This window comes from Phyllobates terribilis, unplaced genomic scaffold, assembly GCF_046119375.1.
Source record: "Phyllobates terribilis strain yellow unplaced genomic scaffold, ASM4611937v1 Scaffold_11__3_contigs__length_659146591, whole genome shotgun sequence".
Taxonomy (NCBI): Eukaryota; Metazoa; Chordata; class Amphibia; order Anura; family Dendrobatidae; genus Phyllobates; species Phyllobates terribilis.
Genome location: NW_027362771.1, coordinates 196,220,344 through 196,248,270, shown reverse-complemented (window position 1 = coordinate 196,248,270; position 27,927 = coordinate 196,220,344). Strand labels below are relative to the sequence as shown.

At 39.7% G+C, this 27,927-nt stretch overlaps 1 protein-coding gene across 19 annotated transcripts in view; it reads left to right on the top strand.

The window, feature by feature from the left end:
• FOXP2 (forkhead box P2) overlaps positions 1-27,927 on the top strand; it is a 314,333-nt gene that overhangs the window by 177,306 nt on the left and 109,100 nt on the right. For 17 of the 19 annotated variants that reach the window (XM_073651932.1, XM_073651943.1, XM_073651942.1 and 14 more), the window contains 3 exons: positions 4,403-4,559; positions 7,825-8,035; positions 16,725-16,829. In XM_073651932.1, the coding sequence (XP_073508033.1) occupies positions 4,403-4,559; positions 7,825-8,035; positions 16,725-16,829 (473 nt within the window). The remainder of the gene's footprint in view (positions 1-4,402; positions 4,560-7,824; positions 8,036-16,724; positions 16,830-27,927) is intronic. The other 2 variants (XM_073651939.1, XM_073651941.1) reach the window with 1 other exon arrangement.

The window sequence follows — 27,927 nt, the reverse complement described above, 5'->3', positions numbered from 1 at the left end:
TAAAGGGGTTTCCCCACAGACAAAAGTTAATTTTAATCAATAGATCTTGGAATAATAATAACTTCCACATTTGGATGTGTTTAAATGAAATGCTCCTGTGCTGAGATAATCTTATAAATGTGCCCCTGCTGTGTACTGTGTAATGGCTGTGTGTGACAGTGCAGGAACATGGTCTGATCATACCACAGCTCCTGGACAGGGGAGGATGCAAAAGAGTATACAGACATTACGGAACGGGATCGCAGCTGATTCTTTTTGTGAGGTAAAATATTTCCCTGCCTGTTTTTAAACAATGTTTTACTTCAAAGAAAGAATCATTTGAGAACCCCAGCTGTTATATCTATATACTTTTTTTCTCCCCTCATCTGTCCAGGAGCTGTGGTATGATCAGACCATGTTCCTGCATGGTCAGACACAGCCATTACACAGTACACAGCAGGGGCACATGTATTAGATTATCTCAGCATGGAAACATTTTATTTAAACACATCCAATTGTGGAACTTATTATTATTCCAATATCTATTGATTAAAATGTACTTTTGTTCATGGGAAAACCCCATTAAGGTTAATTTACATGGACCGACCGGCGGCATGATACAACCGCCAAATATGTAAACTGATTGTTTGTTTACACAGGCAGATCAAAGAAAACTATGCACACTGAGCGATCTATATTTGATTGCTCAGTGTGCATAAGCTGCCATGGTTTTCGGCAATGTGAGTCCTGTTTAAACAGGACGATGCACCGTCGAGAACAATGATCTTTTTTTCTGCACAGAAAATCATTTCACCCAAATGAACAAGTTTACATGGCAAGATAACTATGAAACAAGCATTTTTAAGAATTCTCATTTATGATTATCTTGCAGCGTAAATGCCCCTTAACATCTAGTCCCGTTATGAAGTCAAGAACACATGTCAATAGAAGCTCACTGACTGCTTTGGAACATAATGAAAATCTATACTGGAACCAGTTGATGGATTCTGAAATCAGTGAGGTTTAGAAAAAAAAGTGTATTAGTAATATTAATTAGTTTACATTTGTAAGGCCCTGCTCTCACTGCATTTCTGCAGTTCTGGGGTTCCGCTTTAATCTTCCTAAAAATGGTATTTAAATGAAAAGCCAACAGGGTCATAGGCTACAATGACATGAGCACAGTTCAATCTTACGCTACTTGTGATTTTTCTGAAAGTATCCCTCTATATACTGTATTTTTTGGACTATAAGGCGCACCAGACCATAAGACGCACACCATATTTTGGGGTTTAAAATAGGGAAAAATTTATTCCATAAAATGGGGGTCCGTCTTACAGTCCGAATAGGTATCATACCTGGGGAGCGGTGGAGCTGGGGTCACAGAAGGCATGGTCGCTGAGGAAGCCGGCGGCGGCGGAAGTGGAGCAATGCTGTGGGCCCTGGGTGGGAGAAGGGGGTGCCCCAACAGCGGGGGGTTTGTTGTGGTGGTAGAACTGGATTGCAGGAAGCAGGGTCCCTCAATCAGGAACCCGCCCGCGGCAGAAGCGGTGAGATGCTGTGGGGCCGGTGTTGGTGGTCAGGCAGAGCAGAGTGCATTGCTTTCCCAGCGGCCGCAGCCCTGATCTTCAGGGAAATGGCTGCCCGTGCCGGCGCATGTGCAGACTGGGATCGCGGCAGCCATCTTCCTGAAGCCATGGGCCTGTAGATCACTGCTTCAGGAAGATGGCCACGGCCGCTGGAAAAGCAATGCACTCCACTTTGCCTGACCGCCGATATCTCACCGCTTCTGCCGCCGCCGGATTCCCGAGGGACCCTGTTTTCTACAATCCCACTCCACCATCACTGCAACTCCCCGGTAAGCTACGTTTGGACCATAAGACACCCCTCATTTTCCTCCCAAATTTGGGGGAAAAAAGTACGTCTTATGATCTGAAAAATACAGTAGTATTCTACATTTCTGTGCCCATTTGAAATTATAGATAAAAGCACAAACAGATTTCACCGTTAACTTCATTGCAGTCTATGTCCTTGTGTTGGTTTGTTTGAATCTCATAAATAGAAGGATTCAGATGTAACCCCACATGCACTGCAGTGTGAAATGCAGTGTGAATAAGGGCTAAACCACTCAAGACTTTTCTTATGTCGTCGGACAACCCAGTTAACACCAATACCACAATGCTGCAAGGCAACAGAACTAACCACTGAGCCAGTGTGTTGTTTCGCTGTATGTAATATTATCATATGCACTGAATGGTCAAGAGAAGCCATGATGCCAATGTGAACAGAGCCTAAGTGTTCAATATACAAAACTAAACTTAGTTACCAAAAAGATGACTTGGCTTATATTATGTTTTCATTTGCATTGTAAAATAATATCATGATCCATAAAAACAATAAAATGAGAATAACTTCTTAATTTATTCTGCTGCATACTTTCACACGTGCAGGTATAAAAAATAAAAATCATAGTCCTCTACTAGAAAACTGATGAAATACAACAAATGTTTTTTTTTTCCTTTTTTGATACAGTTCAAGAAGCATGCAAAGTTGGCTTATTGTTCAAAAATGGTTGAGCATAAATTTCAAAGTCACGGGCCCCTGATTAATGAACTGCTACTGGAGATTTGGACTGGCGAATAGAAAGTTACAGTTTGATGTGCTCATAAATCAAGCTGACAAGCCGGCTTCTCAGGCCTACCCTGCACTTGTCGGCAGAATGCATCAAATATAAACATAATGCAAATATAACATGTTGAAGTAGTTAAATTGATCAGCAGGTATTGTAGACATTGTCTTTAAGCTGCCCATTATGCAAACCTACAGGAAACAGTTCTGACCTCCTGAGGCTTTGTTTCTGTTTGGATTTGTGAATAGAATTTCAGACAGGCATCAACTACAGCATAGAAATTGTTCCCTTATTTCTCCTGAGGCTTTGGGCAATCCACATGACTTGCTCCATTATGCAGTCTGTTTTCCAGTGAGTGCATCAGAAGTTTCTCTTTTCCCCAAACTAAAAAGGAAAGGTCTCCTACAGCAGCTTGTCTCTTTCTGAAGTGTGACTGCCATCTTATATTCTCTTGAGTCTAGAGAACTCTGGTTCGTCTTGTAATGCCTCACAAAATTGGAAGTTATACTTTTTCTAATAATAGGGCAATTCTCTCCCTTCAATGTAGTGTGGGTTTAATGTATTCCAAACAAGAGAAAAGAAAGAGCTAACAGGCTATTGGAATAAAGGCTACATCCCAATTTACTAATAGATCACCGGAGACTGCACTCATGGGCAGCTGTGGATTACACATGCATACTTTGAAAGACACATCTGCCTGTTAGAAAGAGCCAGAGTGGTGTGCTACTTTTAGCTTATGTCAATGTATTTATTATATCGCTTGAAGACTATAAATCACACCTGTCTGACCTCCAACCCTATTTTGATATGGTGCTGACACTTTTGTTATTATCTGTAGGAATAAAACAAAATAATCAAGAGATTTTACAATTGTATAAGCAAAAAAAAAATTGGATCATAAAATGTATTTTATACAGAATCAATATAAAACACACACTATATAACTTTACCAACAGCTATAGTAATAAAAGTAAAAATTATTATACTGCATTCTGGTTTTCATTATATAATAGAAACTCTTCACAAAAGAGTTGAAATATTAGTTGAATGCTAAATATTTTAGCTTTGCCAAGTACCTTAATATTGGGTGTATGTTATTATTCTATCATAGAATGAAAGTTATTTTATAAAGGTAAATGGCTATGTAACTAATTTACACTATACAAGGGATATATGACATCAGAAAAGTCATGTACTTTAGCATTTCATCAATTTAACACCACTTTTGGGTATGGTATTGGTATGTCTTTTTTTCTTGGTTACATTATAAACCTTGGTGATCACTGTATGCAAGGAATTTTATCCAGAATGCAAATGTAATGATTGTATTTTGGAGTAATGTGACAGTCAAAAAAATTACTTTTAGTAGATGAGGACGATATCACGTTGAACGGGCTGTTCTGCGGTAAATGAGAAGCCTTTTGTGTTTCAAAATGGTTGTTTATTGTTACAATGCATTTCAGTGCCAGACTGGCTCCTTTTTTACCTTGAGAAAGGCACCAGTTTGCCACCAAAACACGTTTGCACCATTTAGAAATGCAAAAAGCTTTTCAGTTATCGCAGCACAGCCTGTTGAATGTGAAATCATCTGTCTACTATTATTAATCATCTGGAAGAAGTTTTCCTTCTCCAGCCTCTGAGCCATAGCAGGAGCTACATGGGTCTACAGGTGTTGTGTCTTCACACAACACCGCCAGGTGAGCGCATACTCTCTTACCAGATGTTACTTCTCAATGTGTGTGCACTATTGTCCCCAAACAGTTCTTTAAAAAATTACTATTGTGTCTTATTTCCTAGCAGCAACAATTAGCAGCCCAACAGCTTGTCTTCCAACAGCAACTCCTTCAGATGCAACAACTGCAGCAACAGCAACATTTGCTTAATCTTCAACGGCAGGGACTGATTTCCATCCCACCCAGCCAATCAGCTCTTCCAGTCCAGTCCCTACCACAAGGTAAATTTTGTTTTGCTCCTTTGAAAGCTTAATTTTTTTATATGAATTTTTGTGTTTGGCCCAATTTAAATATTGGAGCACCAGCAAATCGTAAAATGTATGCCCTTTTAAAAATGTGTCTACATTTGCCAAAAAATATTTAATATTATTATTATTTATTATTATAGCACCATTTATTCCATGGTGCTTTACATGTGAAAAAGGGGGTATACATAGCAAAAAACACTAATAATATTCTTAACAGATCAAGTCAGTGACTGGAACAGGAGGAGAGAGGACCCTGCCCGCGAGGGTTCACAGTCTACAAGGGATGGGTGAGGATACACTAGGTGAGGAAAGAGCTGGTCCTGCAGTGATGTGGTGGAGTGGTGGTTACTGCAGGTTGTAGGCTTGTCGGAAGAGGTGGGTCTTCAGGTTTCTTTTGAAGGTTTCCATGGTAGGCAAGAGTCTGATATTTTGAGGTAGAGAGTTCCAGAGTAGGGGGGATGCACTTGAGAAATCTTGTATGCGATTGTGGGAAGAGGAGATAAGAGGGGAGTAGAGAAGGAGATCTTGTGAGGATCAGAGGTTGCGTGCAGGTAAGACTAGGTCACAGATGTATGGAGGAGACAGTTTGTGGATGGCTTTATATGCCATGGTTAGGGTTTTGAACTGGAGTCTCTGGGCAATGGGGAGCCAGTGATGGGATTGACAGAGATCAGAGGCAAGGGAATAGCGGGGGGACAGGTGGATTAGTCTGGCAGCAGAGTTTAGGATAAACTGGAGGAGAGCGAGAGTGTTAGAAGGGAGGCCACAGAGCAGGAGGTTGCAGTAGTTGAGGCAGGAGATGATGAGGGCATGACTAGTGTTTTTGGCTGAGGAATGTGCGGATCTGGGAGATATTTTTGAGTTGGAGTTGTCAGGAAGAGCTTGGATATGTGGTTTGAAGGAGAGATCAGAGTCCATGGTTACCCCAAAGCAGCGAGCTTGTGGGACTGGGGAGAGTGAGCAGCCATTGACTATGATGGATAGGTTAGATGGGGGGGTTGAGTGAGGTGGGGAAAAGATGATGAATTCTGTTTTTTCTATGTTAAGTTTTAGAAATCTATCAGAGAAGAAGGATGAAATAGCAGACAGACATTGTGGGATTCTGGTTAGTAAGGAGTTGATATCGGGTCCAGAGAGGTAGATCTGTGTGTCATCAGCATAGAGGTGGTATTGAAAGCCATGAGACTCTATGAGCTGTCCCATGCCAAAGGTGTACATGGAGAAGAGCAGGGGTCCTAGGACTGAGCCTTGGTGGACACCAAAAGAAAGGGGGTGAGATGAGGAGGTGGTATGTGAGTGGGAGATGCTGAATGTCCGGTCTTTTAGGTATGAAGAGATCCAAGATAAGGCCAAGTCTGTGATGCCAAGAGATGAGTCTGTAGTAAGAGGAAATGCTTGACTGTGTTGGAGGCAGATGACAGGTCCAGGAGGAGGAGAACGGAGTAGTGCCGCTTGGATTTGGCGGTTAGTAGGTCGTTGGTGACTTTAGTCAGGGCAGTTTCAGTGGAGTGATGGGATCAGAAGCCAGATTGTAAGCGGTCGAACAGGGAACATGAGCAGAGGTGGGAGGACAGTTCAAGGTGGACGTGTTGTTCCAGTAGTTTTGAGGCATAGGGATATGAAGTGAGGATGGGTCAAGGGAGGGTTTTTTGAGGATGAGTGTGATTGAGGTGTGTTTGAAACATGAGGGGAAGACACCGGATGTTAGTGACAGGTTGAAGAGGTGGGTTAGGGTTGGGATGAAGACTGTGGTAAGGGTAGGGATTAGGTGGGACGGGATTGGGTCACGTTCGCAGGTGGTGAGGTGTGATGTGGAGAGTAAAGATGAGACTTGATCTTCTGTAATGGTGAAGAAGTTGAGTTTGGAGGAGGAATGTTGAGTAGATATGAGGAGGGGCTGTGGGGACTTTAGGCAAAAGCTTTGTCTGATGCTGTCAATCTAATATCAACATTTATTGTAAAGGTAGTCTTACACATTAGATAACTGTTTGATGACTGCTCTGCTAATCACCCTTATAAACTTGTACCATCAGAAGAATTAAAATTCTTATTTCCTATATTGGAAAATGTCTTGGGAAGGAAGGGCTACCTGCCTAAACTAAAGATGGTTGGGGATTCCCAATGAAATTTGCATGATCTGCTAACAATTTGCTATAGCAAGCTTAAATGGTCGTCCTCTCATGACATTTTCTGTTCAAGTGCTCGTTTATGGAATGTAGACATTACAGTTTCGGTTCAATGAACCAGAACAGAGAACTACAGTTAACGGCTCTTACTCTTGTGGACTTGGCCTTGGAATTACATGGAAGTTCCTACATCTAAATAGTGATCATGTAACATTATGTAGCCCACTATATTTACCACTAGAAACATAAGCTATCAGAGGCCAGTAAGCCAGACCCCCAGTGATAAGTTTATTGCCACATAGGGTAATATATTGAACAGGTTATTTGTGATTAAACTACCCCTTCGATAAGATCTTGCTGATATCAAAGTATTTGAATAACTCAACATTAAGGGATAGAATCATAGTTACATAGCTACATAGTTTATAAGGCCGAAAAAAGACAAGCGTCCATCCAGTTCAGCCTATTTCTTGTGCACTGCAGCTATTCCGCAGCGTTGATCCAGGGGAAGGCAAAAAAAAAAACATGCGGTATAGGCCAATTTACATCATTGAGGAAAAATTCACTTCCCGACACCAATCTGGCAGTCAGATTAAATCCCTGGATTAATTAACTATCACTAAGCAAAAGATGTAATTTTATTGTTCTCAAGAAAGGCGTCCAGGCCTCTCTTGAACTCATTAAGTGAGTTGGACATCACCACTTCCTCTCCCAGAGAGTTCCAGAGTCTCACTGCTCTGACCGTAAAGAATCCCCTTCTATGCTGGTGCAGGAACCTCCTTTCCTCCAGACGCATAGTGTGCCCACTCGTCTTTGTCACCATCCTTGGTATAAACAGGTCACGGGAGAGATCTCTGTACTGCCCCCTGATGTATTTATACATGTTTATGAGATCTCCCCTAAGCCTTCTCTTTTCCAGTGACTGATGTATTTCAGGAAAGCATAAAATGGACAGTGATAATCACATGGATTGGCAGATATAAATAATAAATATGTTTTGCTTGGCCTAATATTTAAAATTCTCATTACTGTTTGTACAAGTCCAGGCTTAATATTCAAGGTCTTGTGAAAATGACATGGTGTTATTAACAAAGCACTGTTTTGTCTCACAGCTGGTTTAAGCCCTGCGGAGATACAGCAATTGTGGAAAGAGGTGACAGGAGTTCACAGTATAGAAGACAATGGCATTAAACATGGAGGGCTAGACCTCACTACTAACAATTCCTCTACTACCTCCTCCACCACTTCCAAAGCATCACCACCAATAACTCATCATTCTTTAGTGAATGGACAGTCTTCAGTGCTAAATGCAAGACGAGACAGGTGAGAAAGTGCTTCACTCACAGACTATTAAAAAAACGTTAAATGTTAACTTTTTGCAAAATTATTTTAAAATGATTCTTGTATGTTAGATGTAATTGTCTTAGAATAATAGTATGTGTTTGGAAATAGGCAAAAAAAATCTTATCCCAAATATAGTAATTTCAAAAGAAATGCAAAAGTACCTTCAACCCCTTAACAACATACAGGGTACGTCATATGCTGTCTCCCTGGCATGTATGTATCCATTGGCACACCCATAATGTGACCACGGGGGCGCCTATGGGTTTCAATGATGGCCAGGTGTCTGCTGAAGCTGACAGCTGTGAAAGCTGCATTCATAGGAGACTGTGGTGTTTGCTATATATAGCAATGCTGTGACACTGCTGTATATAGCGCAAACGATCAAACAAGCACTGGTTCAAGTCCACTAAAAGGACTAAGAAATAGAGTAAAAAGTGAAAAAATGTTTTAAAAAATATGAATAAAATAAAAAAAACACATATTGCTGAGTTCGTAAAAGTTCTATCTATCAAAATTAAAATAAATAAATCTGATGGAAATGGAAACACAGGAAATAATTGCGGAATTTCCCTTTCTTTGCTATTTTGCTAGACTTAGAATTTTGTTCCCATTTTCCAGTACATCACGTAATAAAATGGAAGGAGTCTTTTAAAAGTACAACATGCCATGCAAAAACCAGCCTTCACACCGCTATGCCAACAGAAAAATAAAAAAGTCATGGCTCTTGGAATAAGGGGAGGAAAAAATGTAAGCGCAAAAATGAAAACTCACCCAGTCCTTAACGGGTTAAAGTTGATAGAACTAATAAGAAATATGAACAGTACATGTCAGACTGAGTTCTGCTCCAAATGGTATTGTGAAAATAATAACACCAATAAGGAGAAAAATGCAAGCCATTAAAATCATTACACATTTTTATTTAGTATATACAAAACAGAGAGTATTAAAAAACATATAAGAAAAAATGAGACACCACAGGTTAAAAAAAGAAATTGAGGGACACATGCAGGGCAGAAATTAAGCCATAAGGGAACCCTACACAAGAAGTATATCTAAGTAAATGCAGGCAAGGCAATCGATAGTGTTATATCTAAGTAAGCCAACTATATAAGGTTAGATTAAATAGTAGAGTCAGATCTTGCAGAGCATAATAGATACCCACATATCTCCAAAACTGCAGGTAGTTAGGGTGTCCCACCGCACGCAAAGTGCATTTCACATGGAGTGCTTCCTGGACAAAGCATTCCTTGAACAACGTGCTTCGGGTGCGGTGAGTCTCCCTAACTACCTGCAGTTTTGGAGATATGTGGGTATCTATTATGCTCTGCAAGATCTCACTCTACTATTTAATCTAACCTTATATAGGAGTCTTACTTAAATATAACACTATCAATTGCCTTTCTTCCTATATCATTTAGTTATACTCTTGTGTTATCCATAGTGATGAGCGAGCACTTAAATGCTCGGGTGCTCGAAGCTCGGGTCAAGCACATTGGAATACTCGGGTGCTCGACCCGACCAACGAGCCCAATGTAAGTCAATGGGAAACTCGAGCATTTTTCTGGCGTTCCCCCCCGGCGGTCTGCAGAAGGTCAAAAATTGCCCAAATCGATGGGAACAGTGCTCAATTAAATGTCAGGTAGGCAGAATATATAGGCAGACAGGCAGGAAGGGTATATAGGAGGGTGCATGAAAAACATAGCAGGGCACTTGGAACACACTAGTGCCCTCCGATTTTCATGCACCCGTCTCTTTAAAAAAGCCGGCCGGCAATTCATCAGCGGCATACACCGGTACCCGACAATTTAGAACAGAAAGAATAGAGCATCACACATAGTTTAGATAGATAGAAACATGTCAGTCACATATATAATAAGTACAGTGACAGTGGTGGTTACTGTACTTGTTATTTAGTGTTAAAATAAAGGATTTATTAAAAAAAAAGTTGGTGTGGGGATCCCAATAATTTTAGTCTCTAGCGGAGGTTAAGCAGACGGCTGGGGCAGATGTTTGAAGCCTGGGAAAGGGGTAATACCCACGGAGCTTCCCAGGCTACTAATATCATCCCCCAGCTGAATACCTAGCCTTTACTAGCTATTAAATTGGGGGACCCAAAAAAAAAATGACGTGGGGTCCCCCCTATTTTAATAGCTTGCAAAGGCTAGGCAGACAGCTGGGGGCTGATATTAATAGCCCAGGAAGGGTACCATTAATATTGGCCCCCTCCCAGGCTATAAACACCAGCCGTCAGCCGCCCTAGAAATGGCGCATCCATAGGAGATCGTTGACTTCAGTTGGAATGGGCGTGACGGTAAGTAGAGTTTAATTTAGAACATTAAAGAATTGTGTCTTTATTTCAATTAAAGGACTTTATTCTGGGTGTTTGTGTTTTTTTTTTACTTTCACTATGGGGTTAGTAATGGGGGTGTCTTATAGACGCCTCTCCATTACTAACCTGGGCTTTATGTCAGCTGGCATTATAAGCTGACATCAACCCCAGCCCTATTACCCCACTGCCACCGCTACAGGGCAGTGGAAAGAGTGAGGCTAAGAGCCAGGATTGGCGCATCCTATGGATGCGCAATTTCTGAGGCTGCTGACGGCTGGTGTTTCTAGCCTGGGAGGGGGCCAATATTCATGGAACCCTTCCTGGGCTATTAATATCAGCCCCCAGCTGTCTGCCTAGCCTTTGCTAGCTATTAAAATAGGGGGGACCCCACATCATTTTTTTGGGGGGTCCCCCATTTTAATAGCTAGTAGAGGCTAGGTATTCCGCTGGGGGCTGATATTAGTAGCCTGGGATGCTGTGTGGGTATTACCCCCTTCCCAGGCTTCAAACATCTGCCCCAGCCATCTGCTTAACCTCCACTAGAGACTAAAATTACGGGGAACCCCACGCCAATTTTTTTTTAATAAATCCTTTATTTTAACACTAAATGACAAGTACAGTAACCAACACTGTCACTGTACTTATTATATATGTGACTGTCATGTTTCTATCTATCTAATCTATGTGTAATGCTCTATTCTTTCTGTTCTAATTTGTCGGGTACCAATGTATGCCGCTGATGAATTGCTGGCCAGCTTTTTCAAAGAGACTTGTGCATGAAAACACTATTATTTTTTTTTTAATAAATCCTTTATTTTAACACTAAATAACAAGTACAGTAACCAACACTGTCACTGTACTTATATATGTGACTGACATGTTTCTGTCTATCTAATCTATGTGTGATGCTCTATTCTTTCTGTCCTAAATTGTCGTGTACCGGTATATGCCGCTGATGAATTGCCGGCTTTTCATGTTTCACTGTGAGCACTGTTCCCATCGATTTGGGCAATCACTGTAATGCCACAACCACCATGGCTGTGACATTACAGTGAGTGGCAGACAACCCCTGCATGATTGGTGCTTTAAATAGCGCCAAACATGCAGGACGGGGACCTGAGCTCCAGCCCGAGCATCTCGAAAGTACTAGGTGAGCTCCGAGCATCTCGAGTACTGAGATGCTCGGTGAGATGCTCGGGCGAGTACCGAGCAGTGGCAAGCATGCTCGCTCATCACTAGTTATCCACACTTAGATATACTCCTTCTGACTTACATATAATCCAGTAAGGTTCCCACTATGGCTTAATTTCTGCCCTGCAGGTGTCCCCCATTTTCTTACTTTTACCTGTCATGTCTCATTTTTTTCTTAAATGTTTTTTAATAATGTCTGTTTTGTATATTCAAAATAAACATTTGTAGTGATTTTAACTCCATTATGACCTTGGGTATTTACATTTTTGCGATTTAGTTTTTTGCTCCCCTTCTTCCCAGAGCCATAACTCTTTTATTTTTCTGTCAATGTGGCCATGTACGGGCTTGCTTTTTGTGGGATGAGTTCTACTTTTGAACAACACCATTAATTTTACCATGTAGTATACTGGAAAACAGGAAATAAATTCTAGATGCGTTGAATTTATTAAAAAGTACAATTCCACAATTGTTTTTTTTTTTACTATGTTCACTAAATGCCAGAACTGACCCGCCAATATGATTTTCCAGGTCATTACAAGTTTGTATATACTAAACATCTATAGGTTCTTTTTAATTTAAATGGTGAAAAAAAATCTAAAGTTTGTCTGAAAAAAAAAATGGCGCCATTTTTCAAGACCCATAGCGTCTCCATTTTTCGGGAACTGGGGCCACGTGAGAGATTTTTTATTGCACGCCGAGCTGAAATTTTTATTGATACCATTTTAGGATAGATACAATGTTTTGATCTTCCGTTATTGCATTTTTTTGCAATGTTGCGTCGACCAAAAAGACATAATTCTAGCGTTCTGATTTTTTTTCTCATTACGCCATTTATCGATCAGATTAATTTTATTTAAATTTTGATATATTGGGCGTTTTTGAACGCGGGGATACCAAATATGTGTATTTTTTTTTTTATTTATTTTGAATGGGGCAAAAGGGGGGTGATTTGAACTTTTATATTTTATTATATTTTTAAAAACATTTTTTTTTACTTTTTACATGCTTCAATAATCTCCCTAGGAGACTTGAAGCTGCGATCATCTGATCGCTTGTGTTACACATAGCAGGGCTTCAGCCCTGCTATGTGTAACAAAATTGCTCATCTGCTATGAACACCGACCGCTGGGTGGCACTCATAGCAGATCTACTATGAGAACCACAGAGATCTCCTGCAGACCCCGAGTTGTTATTCCAACCCATTGGTGGCCCACCGATCATGTGACGGGCACGCCAATGGAAGGAGCCAATGACGTGCATATGATTTGCGTGAGTTAAATGCCGCTGTCAGAGATTGACAGCGTTCACAGCCTTGGGTGGATCGCGATTCCCGCCTTGGCTGTTAGGGGCACATGACAGCTGATCAGATCAAGATTAAAGGCTTGCATTTTTCTCCTTATTGGTGTTACTGCTTATTAATGCATTTAAGACTTATTGTTTGGATTGTAAATTTAGGTGTTTGGTTATGTGAAAAGTCTTGGAAACCCTTCAATTTTTTCTATGTCACATAAAAATTTGAAACTTTAGGGCAGGCCTTCAATATTTGATTCCCTCTGATTTATGAAGGTCTCCCATTGAGCATTGTGTCCCTTTGGTAATACATCTCAGCCACACCTATTGCTTTAATGGTAATGTTTGTGTTCAATCTTATGAACCTTAAAAACAACAAGTTAAGGCTATGCCCTTCCAAAAACAAATCTTTAAGGAGATACTTATGTAACTAACACACAATCAACTTCCCAAACATAACTTGTCTACCTTGGTGATATTTTTTCAGAAGTTTAGACTACAATATGGATCTGAATGGATAATAGATAGAGATGGACACATTTATTTGGGTAGAATTGAATTCTACTAGATTTTTCCAAAAATCAATATTTTCCAGAATTTGCTTAACCATAGAGGGTTAGCAAAATGGAAAAAAACAATATGAATGCTTACCTCACTGCTCACCTTTCTAGCCACCTTTGCTGCTCTCTGGCCTTTATATAGTCCTTGTTGCATCTTCTTACCACCGCTGTGTGCTGAAACCCCAGGCCTTTTCATGCTAGGCCAATACTTATGGTCACAAACAGGCCTAGGACATCTCTGCGCATGCACGTCATAAAGTCATGATGTCACAATGTGCACCATAAACTTATGCACACTAGGTGAGGATTTTTGGCTGCACCTAGGCCTTGGGTGTCCCTGTGTAAGGTGCCCGAGCGAAGTAGTCTTGGGTGAGCTGCTGCTTCTGCTTGCTCTGGCACCCTACAGACAAATTCTGTCCCTGTCCCGGTGTCCTGCTGTGTATGTGGTGCTTGCCACTTAATTCTGACTCATAGGCCTCTTCTGACTCCAGGAATTCCTCTTCTGGAACCAGGGCAGCAATCAATCCAGGGGACACAAGATTCATTAAAACAACTAAACTTTTACTGGGTGACTGGCAGTATTTACCGTATTTACAGGCAGGTGTAAAGGATAAGGCCCAATGGGTTGTCATCTTTCCCGGAGGTACCGGACACAACTTCAGCCCTGGTTCCCGGTATAGATAGATCATCTCTATTGCTAACTTTTCTAGCCCTAGAGAGTCTTCTCCACCACTAGCAGTATATTCGGATTCCATCTCACTCGCCTCTGAGAGTTTGAGTCCTGTATTTCCTGGAGTTTCGCAGGAAAATGTGCCCCCAGGCCCCGACATCTATATCGAGGTTCCCCGGCTGGCAAAGGGGACTCGTACGGAGGGGTTCTCTGGCAATCCACTGCCCCGAGGTTCTTGACCCACATTGTCCCTAGCAGCCATTGTCCTGAGCCTGCTGCTTGTCACCACTTATTCCTTGTCACAACTGAACTCACTTCTTCCTGTTCCTGAAAACTACCCAGAGATTCACAAAGTGCCCACCCACTGTGGGCTGTCCTCACACTTTAACTCTCACATAACTATCTGTTCCCCTGCTGCTGGCAAAGCGTAACATTTCACCTAGTTCTAGACAGTGACATCTTGTGACCATGAGTTAGTACTACATCCTACAGGGAAATTTACAATTGTTATCATAAGGAAACATATCTGGAACAAAGCATTATTCACATTCTATACCACAGAAGTATTGATGTCTTCAGAGGGAACACGGCAACAGGTCCATCTCCTTACACCTGCATATGCAAGTCATAAGGTTGCAATGCAGTAGCATCATGACTTGTGCCACAACAATACTATGTGCATGTACAAGGATGTCCCATGGCTGGCCATGGCCATAGCCCCTGGCCTAGCGAAAAGAGGCCCGGTGTTTCATTGCATGCCAGCCGAATGAAGAGGCACCAAGTACCATGGTAGACAGCAAGCAGCACGTGTTTCCAGAGAGGAGAGTAGTGAGGTATCAGCTGCTGTTATTTTTTCTACATATTATGTTATGTTTATTATGCTCTGAGGTCGCTTAAGAAGCCAGAGCATAATAAGAGACACTTAATTCTTGGAGAATAAATTCTATGAGAATTGACTTTCCCAGTAAAATCTGTGAGATTTGGCCAACTCGAATCTCATCAGATCTGTTCATCTGTTATAGTAAAGAAACATTTACTGAGAAAAGAAAATGTAAAAAAAATTGCATCAACACACTCAAACTGGACATCTGTAGTGTTACATTTTATGGACTGAGGTGTCTAAATATGAGATACTTGAAAAGAGCAGTGGGAAGTACATAAGTCACTAAAGCAATAAAAGTCCCTTCAAACCATTTCTGCATTTGTGAAGTAAGAAAACAATTAGGGGTGCATAATAACATCTCGAGATGGTAATGCATTTTTGACTGAAGTCATAATAAATACTAATGATTTAATACATCATGTAAGAAGCTCTTTGGGAAAAGTTAATGCTTTCTTATTTTTTCCAATTCAAGTTTTATTAGTTTTTTTTTGAAAAGTGGAATAAAACAATATAAATTGCTATGCATAAATGAATTAATGATTTAACCTTAAGCATACTGCTGTTGAAAATTAGGTTATAATTGACATACCAAGAAGATGGTGATATTGTTAGTACAATGAGGTCAACCTAGCACTCAAATCTTTTAGGGGTATTTCCACCTTGTACATTTAAGGCATATCCTTGGGATCCCACCAACGGGAGCTGCATATATCTACAAAATGGGGCCCTGAGATGTTCTGTTGTCAGTGGACAGGTGGTTTGAATTCCCACTCATTTCTAAGTGAATTCTGACTCCCTTTTCACTGACAAGTGCCATAAAGAGCCCCTTTCTTGAGATAAATGTAGGTCTCTTTGGTGGGACTCACATCTACTATACATTCATGGCATATACAGTACTCTAGACCTGGGATAAACGAACAAGATGAGAATACCCTTTTAGCATACACAGAATGTGGTAAAAGATGGTTGCCTTACCTTCATAACTTTAAAGGCTCAACTTTACTTTAGAACTTCAGTTATTAAAGATTTTATGTGTTTGTGTCTAAACAGTTAAACATAATCAACGATACAATAATATAAGTTTATTCTACTCTGTTTTAAACAAAAAAATACAAAATTGTGTAATTTGCCCTTAGTTGGCGCAGGAAAGCCAATTCACTAAACTTTGAAGAGAAAGAGAAGTGTATGAGTCGGGTTCAACAGCGGCTGAAAACTTTACATCCTTTATTAGACACTCTTTTGCCCTTTTTTGAGCAGTATAGGAAGAGGAAGAGTCAATTCAATCTAGGAACTGTATTGCTGAGGCACATTTGTTGGAAACAGCCGGTATTATCTTTTTATTTTTAATAAGTATTTTGAACCTGACAATATCATTCATTTTAATCACAGAAAGCAGTCGACTTGTGCAGTATTTTAGAATAGCATTGTTGGTTTATTGAGCTAGGATATATTGCAATGGTTATATTAAGTTGAGGTCATATGTCAGAATTACCATGCACTCTTGTATAGTAATTTCTTCTTTCTTTATTAGAAGTCATCTTTGGCTCTATTTCTTCCCTAATTGGAACATCATCCTGCCTTGGCAGTTGAACTATTCAACAGAACGATTAAATTTTTCTGACTGCTCTGAGCTGAATTGACCTGTTTTGACCTGTTTGTCAGTGATTGTAACCTGACAGGCGCTAGCAGACTCCAACGATTATGGCTTTTGAGATTAATCGGATGCTATTCTCTTTCTACTACAGCTCGTCACATGAGGAGACTGGGGCTACGCATACCCTCTATGGTCATGGTGTCTGCAAATGGCCAGGCTGTGAAAGCATTTGTGAAGATTTTGGACAGTTTTTAAAGTAGGTTAACGTTTACACTTTTAGGAATTTCTTACTGAAACTAAATAGTGCAATGGGCAATGCTCATCAATATCATATCCTAATATCAGATGTAAACTTCTAAGTCATGTCAATTTTTTAATCAAATATGAGACTGAATGACTTGATGTGTTGCAATCATTCTCAGATTTTTTATGTGTATGGTCTCAGTAAAGATATTGACCTTTTTTAGACTGTACATTATGTTGTGGAAGACATTACACAATTGCTAACTGAATGCATCAATTTTCCAATCTGTTCCTCGTTAATTTCAGTTCTTTAGAAAAGAAGCAAATAGACTATTTGAAATTTTTACATAAAATGTCAGTTCTGCAATCCTATTTACATATTAAATCAGGGGTTTATTTATTAATGTAACAGTTATTTGGCGTGATTGCGTAGAAGACAATGGTTCCAACTCATCAAAGTGTTTTTAACAGAATTCTGGTGTAAAACACTTTGATAAGTCGATAAGTCGCAAAATTTTTGCGCAACTCAAGTTTAACACAAGAATTTTGCCCAGCTATGCCACAATGAACAAAACTGGGGCAGAATGGAGGCTTGAAGCCACATATTGTCATTAATTTGCACCTTACGCCAGAAAACTTATTCAAGTCCCCGATGGGAGTAAAATTTGTGGCGAGGCACACAGAGTCACACGCCCAGGGTTGGACATATCATTAGTGCAATCTGTGTAGCCGCACATGGACCAAAGAGGTTACGGGTCCCAATTCCAATTCCAAATCAGGTGAAATTATGCATTACAATGAATAATTGGACTGCAGAAGACCCAAATATTGTTCTTGCACAGGAGCCCTCTTCTTTCTGTGTCTGCCACTCCTCAAAAGCGCCTTACAACAACATGCCCCCTCTCATCAATACCAGCGTTGCTCACACGCCATTGTATGTACATGTTTGAATGTCCTCTGTTTTAGTGGAAACCTGATATTCCAGTATGATTATTAATTACCTAACGTAAGTTGAAGAGAACATAGTGATACAGGACTCTATGTTCTGCCATACAGTCTCCTCACAATGATTAAGAGCCATAACTGTCTCATACTGTACAACTCATTTGGAAGCCTACCCTAAATAGGTAATATCCTTAGATGTAAGAATAATAACTTTCTATATAGACCCAAAGCCACTAATAATTACAGTATCCTTTCTCCGGCAAAGCCACAGATTAGTATGCAATGGTCCACTTCTATTCAACACCATGTCTGGAGATTTTAGCCTTTTTCCCAAAAAAGTGTATCTGAGTTGTTTATGTGCTAAACATTGCAATATACTAGAGGATTTGTCTTTTCTGAGCTTTCTTGTGTCCTTATGTGATGTAGTTTCTTATGCTTTTTTTAAGATGTCTTCAAATACTTAGAATAATACACATTTTCAGATGTAAAAATGTATCCACAAAAAACATATATAAATGATCTTGCCAGAGGGTTTTATTTTTTTTTTCAAGATGAGTAACTTCACAGGCTGAAGATCTTGTGTTGTCATGGTGCGGTTAACAGGGTGAATGAACTGTTTCATGCTTCATCAACAATTAAGTTAATTAGCTTATTTGAAATGGCACTGCTTTGTTGCCAGGATGTTGGCAGAAACATCAAAAAGATGTGTTTACAAATGGTAGTCTATCTGTGGGATATAGGGCTGCGACACCATAACTATAAAACATAACAAGAAATGGATAATAGCAACACTAGGGTAAATTAAGTGCTGCTCTTTTTATATATAAATATTGATTCTTTTTCACAAATCCCTGTTTTGTCTACAGGCCATGGACAGACATGTTACTTAAGAAAAATTTGTATCCATAAATATACAGTTACATAAATTTATGGACTAATTTAATCTACTGTCTAGGCTTTCATTTACCTACTGTAGTTCAATTAGTAAAACTAAATTTATGTAAAAAAACCAATGCATTCCTATAGGCAGATGACAAAATCGTAGTAATACATTTATAGTAACAAAAAGCTGTCCATAAACAAGTTGTATTTGACCACAACCATGAAACATTGTCATTAAAATGAATCTCTTAGCAAGTTTTTGGTATGTAATCTGAAGATAGCATGAGGTGGGGGTTAAAAAACAGATTTTAGCGATGTGTCACATGCTAGGCTGTGTGCTGTTGTTAACTAGTGTTGAGCGAATTTTTTCGGCATTTCAAATTGGGGTTCGTGTTCGAGGTTCCGGCTTGTTCGCGCCAAAAAATCGGCTCCGCCATGAACATCCCTGATTTGCCACGCTGTCACGCAGATAACATCGCTCAACACTATTGTTAACTTACAATGAAGGTTTTGTGACTTGGTGATTATCATAGTCTGGCCTGCAGCAGCTACAGCAGTGAATGCATGCTAGTCCGACTCTGCCTTCTCCTCTGATTAGCAGCTCACTGTCTATAGACAATGTACATACAGAGCCTGATGTGGGCAGTATTAGCTTTCTCAGCTCTGCTGCAATGCTAAATATAAAAACTCTGATAGTGTCAGAGCTGCAGCACCCAGTAATCTAAATGGTACATCATTGGAATCAGGGTCTCTTTGCCTACGTTATGCTGCTCTCAGATGAGGTAACAAAAACCTGGTGACAGATTCCCCTTAAAATTAAGGCCAGATTCCTACATCCACACTTTACAGTCCACATTTGGATTGCCCCAACTGACCTCAGGTATCCGCACCCAAACTAAAAACCTAATAGGCATATAGGAGGTGCTTAGTTCAATTCAGAAGACCTATCATCAGTCCAGAAATTACAGTCCATACACAGAACTTGAAATATGGACATGTAAAACCTGCTGTGAAACCTGCCGTGAAACTTAATTCTTTATGCACTATGGTAATTTGTTAATCTGGTACAGTCTAAGTGTATAATTAAAAGTTTAATTTTGCTTTAGCCAGTGGGTTTATGTCCAGCAATAGGAGCATTATGGTGACTGTCTGTAATAAATTACAGTATTATCATACTTTGAAAATAGTTGCCATAGTCTAAGGTAAATTGAAGTAGATTTTTCATTCTTTAGTGTAACATATGGCATTATACCCAATGGGCAAATGTAAAAGCCCACCCAAGAAGTTCATTTGACATTATTACATTTTATATATTTAGCTAGAAAAACTGGCAGTCTACTGGGTCTTGCAAACTTCTTGGGTCATGCTGGCTAGTACTGATGTATTCTAGACAAAAATATTATCAGAATTGGATTTGTGGCTTTGCATACTCATCTCCACCTTGTAATCTAGCATAAGTTATTGTACCAGTAAAGAGATAGCAATGTGAAAACTTGAAACTTGCGTTCCAAAGGCATTTGTAAAACTAAGGGAATCAGTATTATTTAACATTGGAGGCACCGGCTGTGTTTCTTCCTTAAGCCATTTTCACAGTGGGAAGTTAAAGCATGACCTAAAGGTGTTGTCCCATAATTAAAACTTATAGCACAAATAAATAACACTTGTAAATTGTTGTCATGATGTTACATATGAGATGTGCATATACAGGTGCTTCTCACAAAATTAGAATATCATCAAAAAGTTAATTTACTTCAGTTCTTCAATACAAAAAGTGAAACTCATATATTATATAGAGTCATTACAAACAGAGTGATCTATTTCAAGTGTTTATTTCTATTAATGTTGATGATTATGGCTTACAGCCAATGAAAACACAAAAGTCATTATCTCCGTAAATTAGAATACTTTATAACAACAGCTTGAAAAATGATTTTAAAATCCGAAATGTTGGCTTACTGAAATGTATGTTCAGTAAATGCACTCAGTACTTGGTCGGGGATCCTTTTGCATCAATTACTGCAACAGTGTGGCGTGGCATGGAGGCGATCAGCCTGTGGCACTGCTGAGGTGTTATGGAAGCCCAAGTTGCTTTGATAGTAGCTTTCAGCTCGTCTGCATTGTTGGGTCTGGTGTCTCTCATCTTCCTCTTGACAATACTCCATAGATTCTCTATGGGGTTAAGGTCAGGCGAGTTTGCTGGCCAATCAAGCACAGTGATACTGTTGTTTTTAAACCAGGTATTGGTACTTTTGGCAGTGTGGACAGGTGCCAAGTCCTGCTGAAGAATGAAATTTCCATCTCCAAAAAGCTTGTCGGCAGAGGGAAGCATGAAGTGCTCTAAAAGTTCCTGGTAGACAGCTGCGCTGACTTTGGTCTTGATAAAACACAGTGGACCTACACGAGCAAATGACATGGCTCCCCAAACCATCACTGATTGTGGAAACTTCACACTAGATCTCAAGCAGCTTGGATTGTGTGCCTATCCACTCTTCCTCCAGATTCTGGGACCTTGATTTCCAAATGAAATGCAAAATTTACTTTCATCTGAAAACAACACCTTGGACCATTCAGCAACAGTCCAGGTCTTTTTCTCCTTGGCCCAGGTAAGACGCTTCTGGCGTTGTCTACTGGTCATGAGTGGCTTGACACAAGGAATGCGACACTTTTAGCCCATGTCCTGAATACGTCTGTCTGTGGTGACTCTTGAAGCAATGACTCCAGCAGCAGTACATTCCTTGTGAATCTCCCCCAAATTTTTGAATGCCCTTTTCTTAACAATCCTTTCAAGGCTGCGGGTATCCCGATTGCTTGTGCACCTTTTTCTACCACACTTTTTCCTTCCACTCAACTGTCCATTAATATGCTTGGATACAACACTCTGTGAACAGCCAGCTTCTTTAGCAATGACCTTTTGTGGCTTACCCTCCTTGTGGAGTGTGTCAATAACTGCGTTCTGGACATCTATCAAGTCAGCAGTCTTCCCAATGATTGTAGAGCCTACTAAAACAGACTAATGGTCCCTTTTAAACGAGTAAAAAGCCTTTTCAGGTGTTTTTTGTTAATTATTCTAATTTACTGAGATAATGACTTTTGTGTTTTTATTGACTGTAAGCCATAATCATCAACATTAACAGAAATAAACACTTGAAATAGATCACTCTGTTTGTAATGACTCTATATAATATATGTCTCACTTTTTGAATTGAAGAAATGAAATAAATTAACTTTTTGATGATATTCTAATTTTGTGAGAAGCACCTGTACATATGTGACCGTATAAATATCTTGTGATTATGCCCGAATTGAAACACATTTAAAGGGGTATTCCCATCTCCAAGATCCCATCCCATTATGTAGTAGGTGTAATAATACTAATATTAGCAAATATCTCCAATTAGAAAAGTAGTATAGTATGCCACTTTCCTCATGTGCAGGCATCGCGGGACCTTGGGTATCCACGGTTACGTCCACTGATGCAATCACAGTTAGTTAGCTAGCTGCTAGTGGTCATAGCCATGGATGCCTATGGTCCTGCGATGCCTGCACATGAGGTAAGTGGCATAGCAAATCAAAAATACTATATAACATTTCTAATTGGAGATATTTGCTAATATTATTACTATTACACCTACTACATATTGGGATAGGAGCTTGGAGATGGGAATACCCCTTTAACTTAAGACATGTGCAGAAGACAGGTTTTCTGTAACATCCATTAACCACTTGGAGTCATAGCAACTCTAGTTTTGACCTGTCATTCATTTTGTTTAATTTTTTTATTGTCACATTCTAGCAACCACAGCTATTTTTATTTTTTCTGGAGACAAATCCGTATAATGGGTTTTTCAATGGGTACATATCATTTATTAATAAACCTTTATTAACTCTTTATTGGGAGGAATATAAACAGCAAGTCTGCCACTTTTTTGTGTTTTAAATTTTATACTATTTACCGCTTTTCACATAAAAAGTTTTAACTTTATTCTGTAGGTCAGTATCAATATGGCAATACTAAATTTATATAGTTCTATTTACGTTTTATTACTTTCTACAATATATGCATACTGAGAAAAAATTACTTTTGTTTTTGCGTCACCATATTCTGGGAGCCTTAAAGAGAACCTCTCAGCATGATTTAGCAATATAAAGTAAAGACAGCCATAATGTCGCTGATATACTCATTAAATTGATACCTTTAGAAGAAATCTGCATTGTGGTTGTTCTTTAATCCATGCTTGAATTTTTTGGTTTATTAGCTTTAGGTGCATAGGGGTAGGGTCTTCTATTCTTGCCGTGACCCCTCCTCCTTCCTCTAGTGTCTGTATGGTAGGTCGCTGCTTTGTAAATGACTTGCTTCCTGTTTGAAATTTTGAGGGGGTAGTGTCCTTGCTGTGGGTTATACGTTGCCAGATTGATCTCCCCATGGTCTTCAAAACAGTGGTGTTGGTGGCAGTGTTTGCACAGATTGTTTCCCGGTGGACTTCAAAAATGCTATACCGTGGTGGTGCATGTGCAAATTTAGATCTCGGCTCAATAAAATCTTTAAAGGACGTCACTGAGCCGAAATCTCAATCTGCGCATGCGCCACCACCAGCACCGTTTTAGTGAAGACCATCGTGAGATCAATCTGCACACACTCTACCCACGGAAAGGACAGCTCCGGCGTATAATTTCAAACAGGAGGCAAGTCACTCACAAAGCAGTTACATGTCATATAGATACCAGAGGCAGGCGGAAGGGTAATGGCAGGAGCGAAAAACCCCACCCACAATCTTGCCCCTATGCACCAAAAGCTAATTACCCCACAAATGTCAAATGTGGATTAAAGAACTATCACAACATGAGTTTTTTCACTAAAAGTATTGATTTAATCTGTATAACAGCTCCATTATGACTATGCCTTTACTTTACTGAATCGTGCTGAGAGGTTCTCTTTAACTTTTACAATTTTCTGTCAGCAGATCTGTATGAGTATTTTTTGCATAAGAAAGTTTTCATTGGTACCGTTTGTGGTACATTGAAGTTTTTCTATGTTTTGCTATTTTTGATCAAAAAATACTTTAAAAAACATCCTTTTTTTTTCCTTTTTAAGGTCACCATGTTCTGATTACTAGAAATTTTTTTTCCTGATTTTTAGATTGCATGAGGGGTAGTTTTTACAGGACAAGCTGTAGCTTTATTGGTATCATTTTTGAGTTTATGAGACATTTTTTAATCTATTTTAAATTCATTTTTTGTTCTAGGCATGAACAAAAAACAAATATTTAGTTTTTTTTATGGAATTGAATGTGCAGTACAGTCCAACTGACATATTAACTTTTTTTTGCATTTCGATTTGATTATGGTGATACCCAATTTATATTTTATAGTTACAAAGTTAATATGGTTGAAAAAATACAAATGTCCATCAAGTTCAGCCAAGGGATGGGAAAAGACAAAGGGAAGGTGCACATGCACAAGCAACAAGCACCATGCATAATCCTAGTTCGCTCCAAAAAGGCTAATCTTTCCCTCCTGATCCCAATTGTCAATCAACTATACCAAACATTCAGAAAAGAACATTACATAATTAGATAAACATTTAGATTATTTTCTTCTAGAAAAGTATCCAAGCCTTCTTTAAAACCATCAATGCTTCCTGTTGTGACCAGATTTTAGGGTGAACTCTTCCATAGAGTAATTATTCTTATAGTAATGAAGGCTTGTTTTCTCTGGAGATTGAACCTTTATCTCTATAAGTGGAGGGCGTGCCCTCTTGTGTTTTGAAGGGGTTTTACATGAATCACCTTTTGATCATACTTTTTATATGGGCCATTTATGTACTTGTACAAGTGAGGAAAGTTCCCCTCTAGACTTATCTACTCAAGGTTAAATAAATGTCATTATTTTAATCTTTCCTTATTACTAAGATCTTTCATACCCCTCATGAGTTTTGAAGCTCTTCTTTATAATTTTTGTAACTCCAGGGCATCCTTACTATGAACTGGTGCCCAGAACTGAGTTGAATATTCAAGATGTGGTCGCACTAATGCTTTGTAAAGTGGTAGTGTAACATTTCTGTTCAGCAAGTCCATGCCTCTTTTAATATTCTGCTTAAAAACAGATGATTGACATTGGATGCTATTATTTAGTCTGTGATGTACAAATATAACCACATCATTCTCTACAAGAGACTCTCCTAGTTTTAGTTCCCCTAGAGCATTTAATTCCCAAATATTAGTGCCAATGTGCAATACTTTACATTTATTCACATTGAAACTTATCTGCCATGTGGTGGCCAAAAACTCAGTTTGACCAAGTCAGCTTGTAACTAATGAATATTTTCTGTAGACTGCACTATAGTAATTAATTTGTTGCCATCTGCAAAACAGAAACAACTCTATTAATCCCATCTTCTATATAATTAATAAATAGGTTGAATAAACCTTATTGATAACAACAGAGGGCTCAACGCTGTACATACCCATAGGCAGTGAGGTTTAAGCAATCGGTTATTTTTGCGCCTCTATACCTATTTGCTGGACACTGTTGTAAGGTTTACGTACCTAAGGGGTTTAATTTTTATCCCGGTGCTCTATGGTGTTGCCTAGCAATTTGGCTGCTGGACCACAGGGCCAGAGTTGAGGCGTGCGGTTCAGCACTAATTTTGATGGCTGCTGACCCGCATTTCCGGAAGTGGAGTATGCGTTCCAGCGCCATCATTAGATGACGATCTTCCGGCTGCGATGTGTACTGGGACCGGAAGCGCATCATCAAGCATACCGTGAATGGTATGAGCACAGCTGGTGCATAAAAAGGTACGAGACATTTGTCCGGAATGGCTAGAGGCATTGGCGACCAGAAATACTAAGGGATTACTGCCGGATCAGGATGTGTGGAACCAACTGCCCCTGATGATGCAATGAAATGCTTCAGGAGGTTCCTATAATCACTAGAATCACCAATTAATTAAAGGGAAAAAAGACCCTCGAGTGAGATCTATTTAATAGCCATGTTTGAGGATTTAAGGTTCTGATGGTAATAAGAGACCTCCTCAAACTCCACTTGGGCAGTGTAGAGGTGGGATATTGAGTATATACTATTTGGATAAATGACCTCAGTGATCAGGTCAGATCAATTTGGTTGGAATATATATAACTCATTTATGGCTGCTTGAGTGTATTTATATACACATTTATAGTAGGTGAATGCCTAGAGGAGTCTAGAAATTTGCTTGCGGAACTATAACCAGCATTCCACATCTATATTTTATATTTTCGTGTTTTTGTCTGTCTTGAGCACGTATGCACAGGGCACTTTACTATTTAATGCTATTTATTAAACGTTATGTTTTAATTTATTCTGTTACATAGTTTATAAGGCCGAAAAAAGACAAGCGTCCATCCAGTTCAGCCTATTTCTTGTGCACTCCAGCTATTCCGCAGCGTTGATCCAGGGGAAGGCAACAAAAAACCATGCGGTATAGGCCAATTTACATCATTGAGGAAAAATTCACTTCCCGACACCAATCTGGCAGTCAGATTAAATCCCTGGATTAATTAACTAAGCATAAGATGTAATTTTATTGTTCTCAAGAAAGGCGTCCAGGCCTCTCTTGAACTCATTAAGTGAGTTGGACATCAGCACTTCCTCTCCCAGAGAGTTCCAGAGTCTCACGGCTCTGACCGTAAAGAATCCCCTTCTATGCTGATGCAGGAACCTCCTTTCCTCCAGACGCATAGTGTGCCCCCTCGTCTTTGTCACCATCCTTGGTACAAACAGGTCATGGGAGCGATCTCTGTACTGCCCCCTGATTTATTTATACATGTTTATGAGGTCTCCCCTAAGCCTTCTCTTTTACAATGTAAATAGGCCTAATTTTGACAACCTCTCTGGGTATTCTAGTCCCTCCATTCCCTTTATTACCTTAGTCGCCCTCCTTTGTACCCTCTCTAGCTCCAATATGTCTTTCCTGAGCACCGGAGCCCAGAACTGTGCACAATATTCTAAGTGCGGCCTTACCAGCGCTTTATACAGAGGAAGAACAATGTTCTCATCATATGCCCCTATTCCTCTTCTGATGCATGCCATGACTCTGTTTGCCTTCGCAGCTGCTGCCTGACACTGGGCACTCCAATTTAATTTGCTATTAACCAAGACGCCCAGGTCCTTCTCCATGTCAGATTTCCCCAACGGTTTCCCATTTAATATGTATGGGTGACTGCTGTTTTTCTTTCCTATGTGCATGACCTTACATTTATCGGCATTGAACCCTATCTGACATTTTTTGGCCCAACTCCCCAATTTATCTAAATCCTCCTGTAGCTGTTCCCTATCCTCATCTGTATTAACTACTTTACAAAGTTTAGTATCATCTGCAAATATTGCTATTTTACTATGCAACCCTTCCACTAGATCATTAATAAATATATTAAATAATATAGGGCCCAAGACAGACCCTTGAGGCACCCCGCTAGTAACCCTGACACACCCTGAGCTTACTCCATTGATAACCACCCTCTGCTTTCTATCACTCAGCCAGCTATTTACCCACTTGCACACATTATCCCCCAGACCAAGCATTCTCATTTTATATACCAACCTTTTGTGTGGCACGGTATCAAACGCTTTGGAGAAGTCAAGGTATACAACATCCACTGACTCTCCCCGGTCCAGCTGTGAGCTCACCTCCTCATAGAAGGCGATCAGGTTTGTTTGGCAGGAGCGATCCCTCATGAATCCATGTTGATATGGAGTTAGACAGTTATTATCATTAAGATATTCTACAATAGCATCTCTAAGAAATCCTTCAAACAATTTACCCACAACAGACGTTAAGCTGACTGGTCTATAGTTCCCAGGTTCACTTTTAGACCCCTTTTTGAATATTGGTACCACGTTTGCTTGGCGCCAGTCTAGTGGGACAGTCCCTGTCCATAAAGAGTGCTTGAATATAAGATACAGCGGCCTGTCTATCACATTACTTAATTCTTTTAGTACCCGGGGGTGTATGTCATCTGGGCCTGGTGACTTGTCTATTTAGATATTATTTAGGCGTTTCTGAACTTCCTCCTGGGTTAGGTGGGTGATATTTAGCGGAGGGCTTACTTTATCACTCTGCATTTCCTCCGATAAATTGTTTTCTTTTGTGAAAACAGTGGAGAAGAAGCTATTGAGTAGGTTTGCTTTACCCTCATCGCCCTCTATGATTTTACCCAGGTTATTTTTCAATGGGCCAACGCCATCAGTTTTAATCCTTTTACTGTTTATATAGCTAAAGAACAGTTTGGGATTCGTTTTACTTT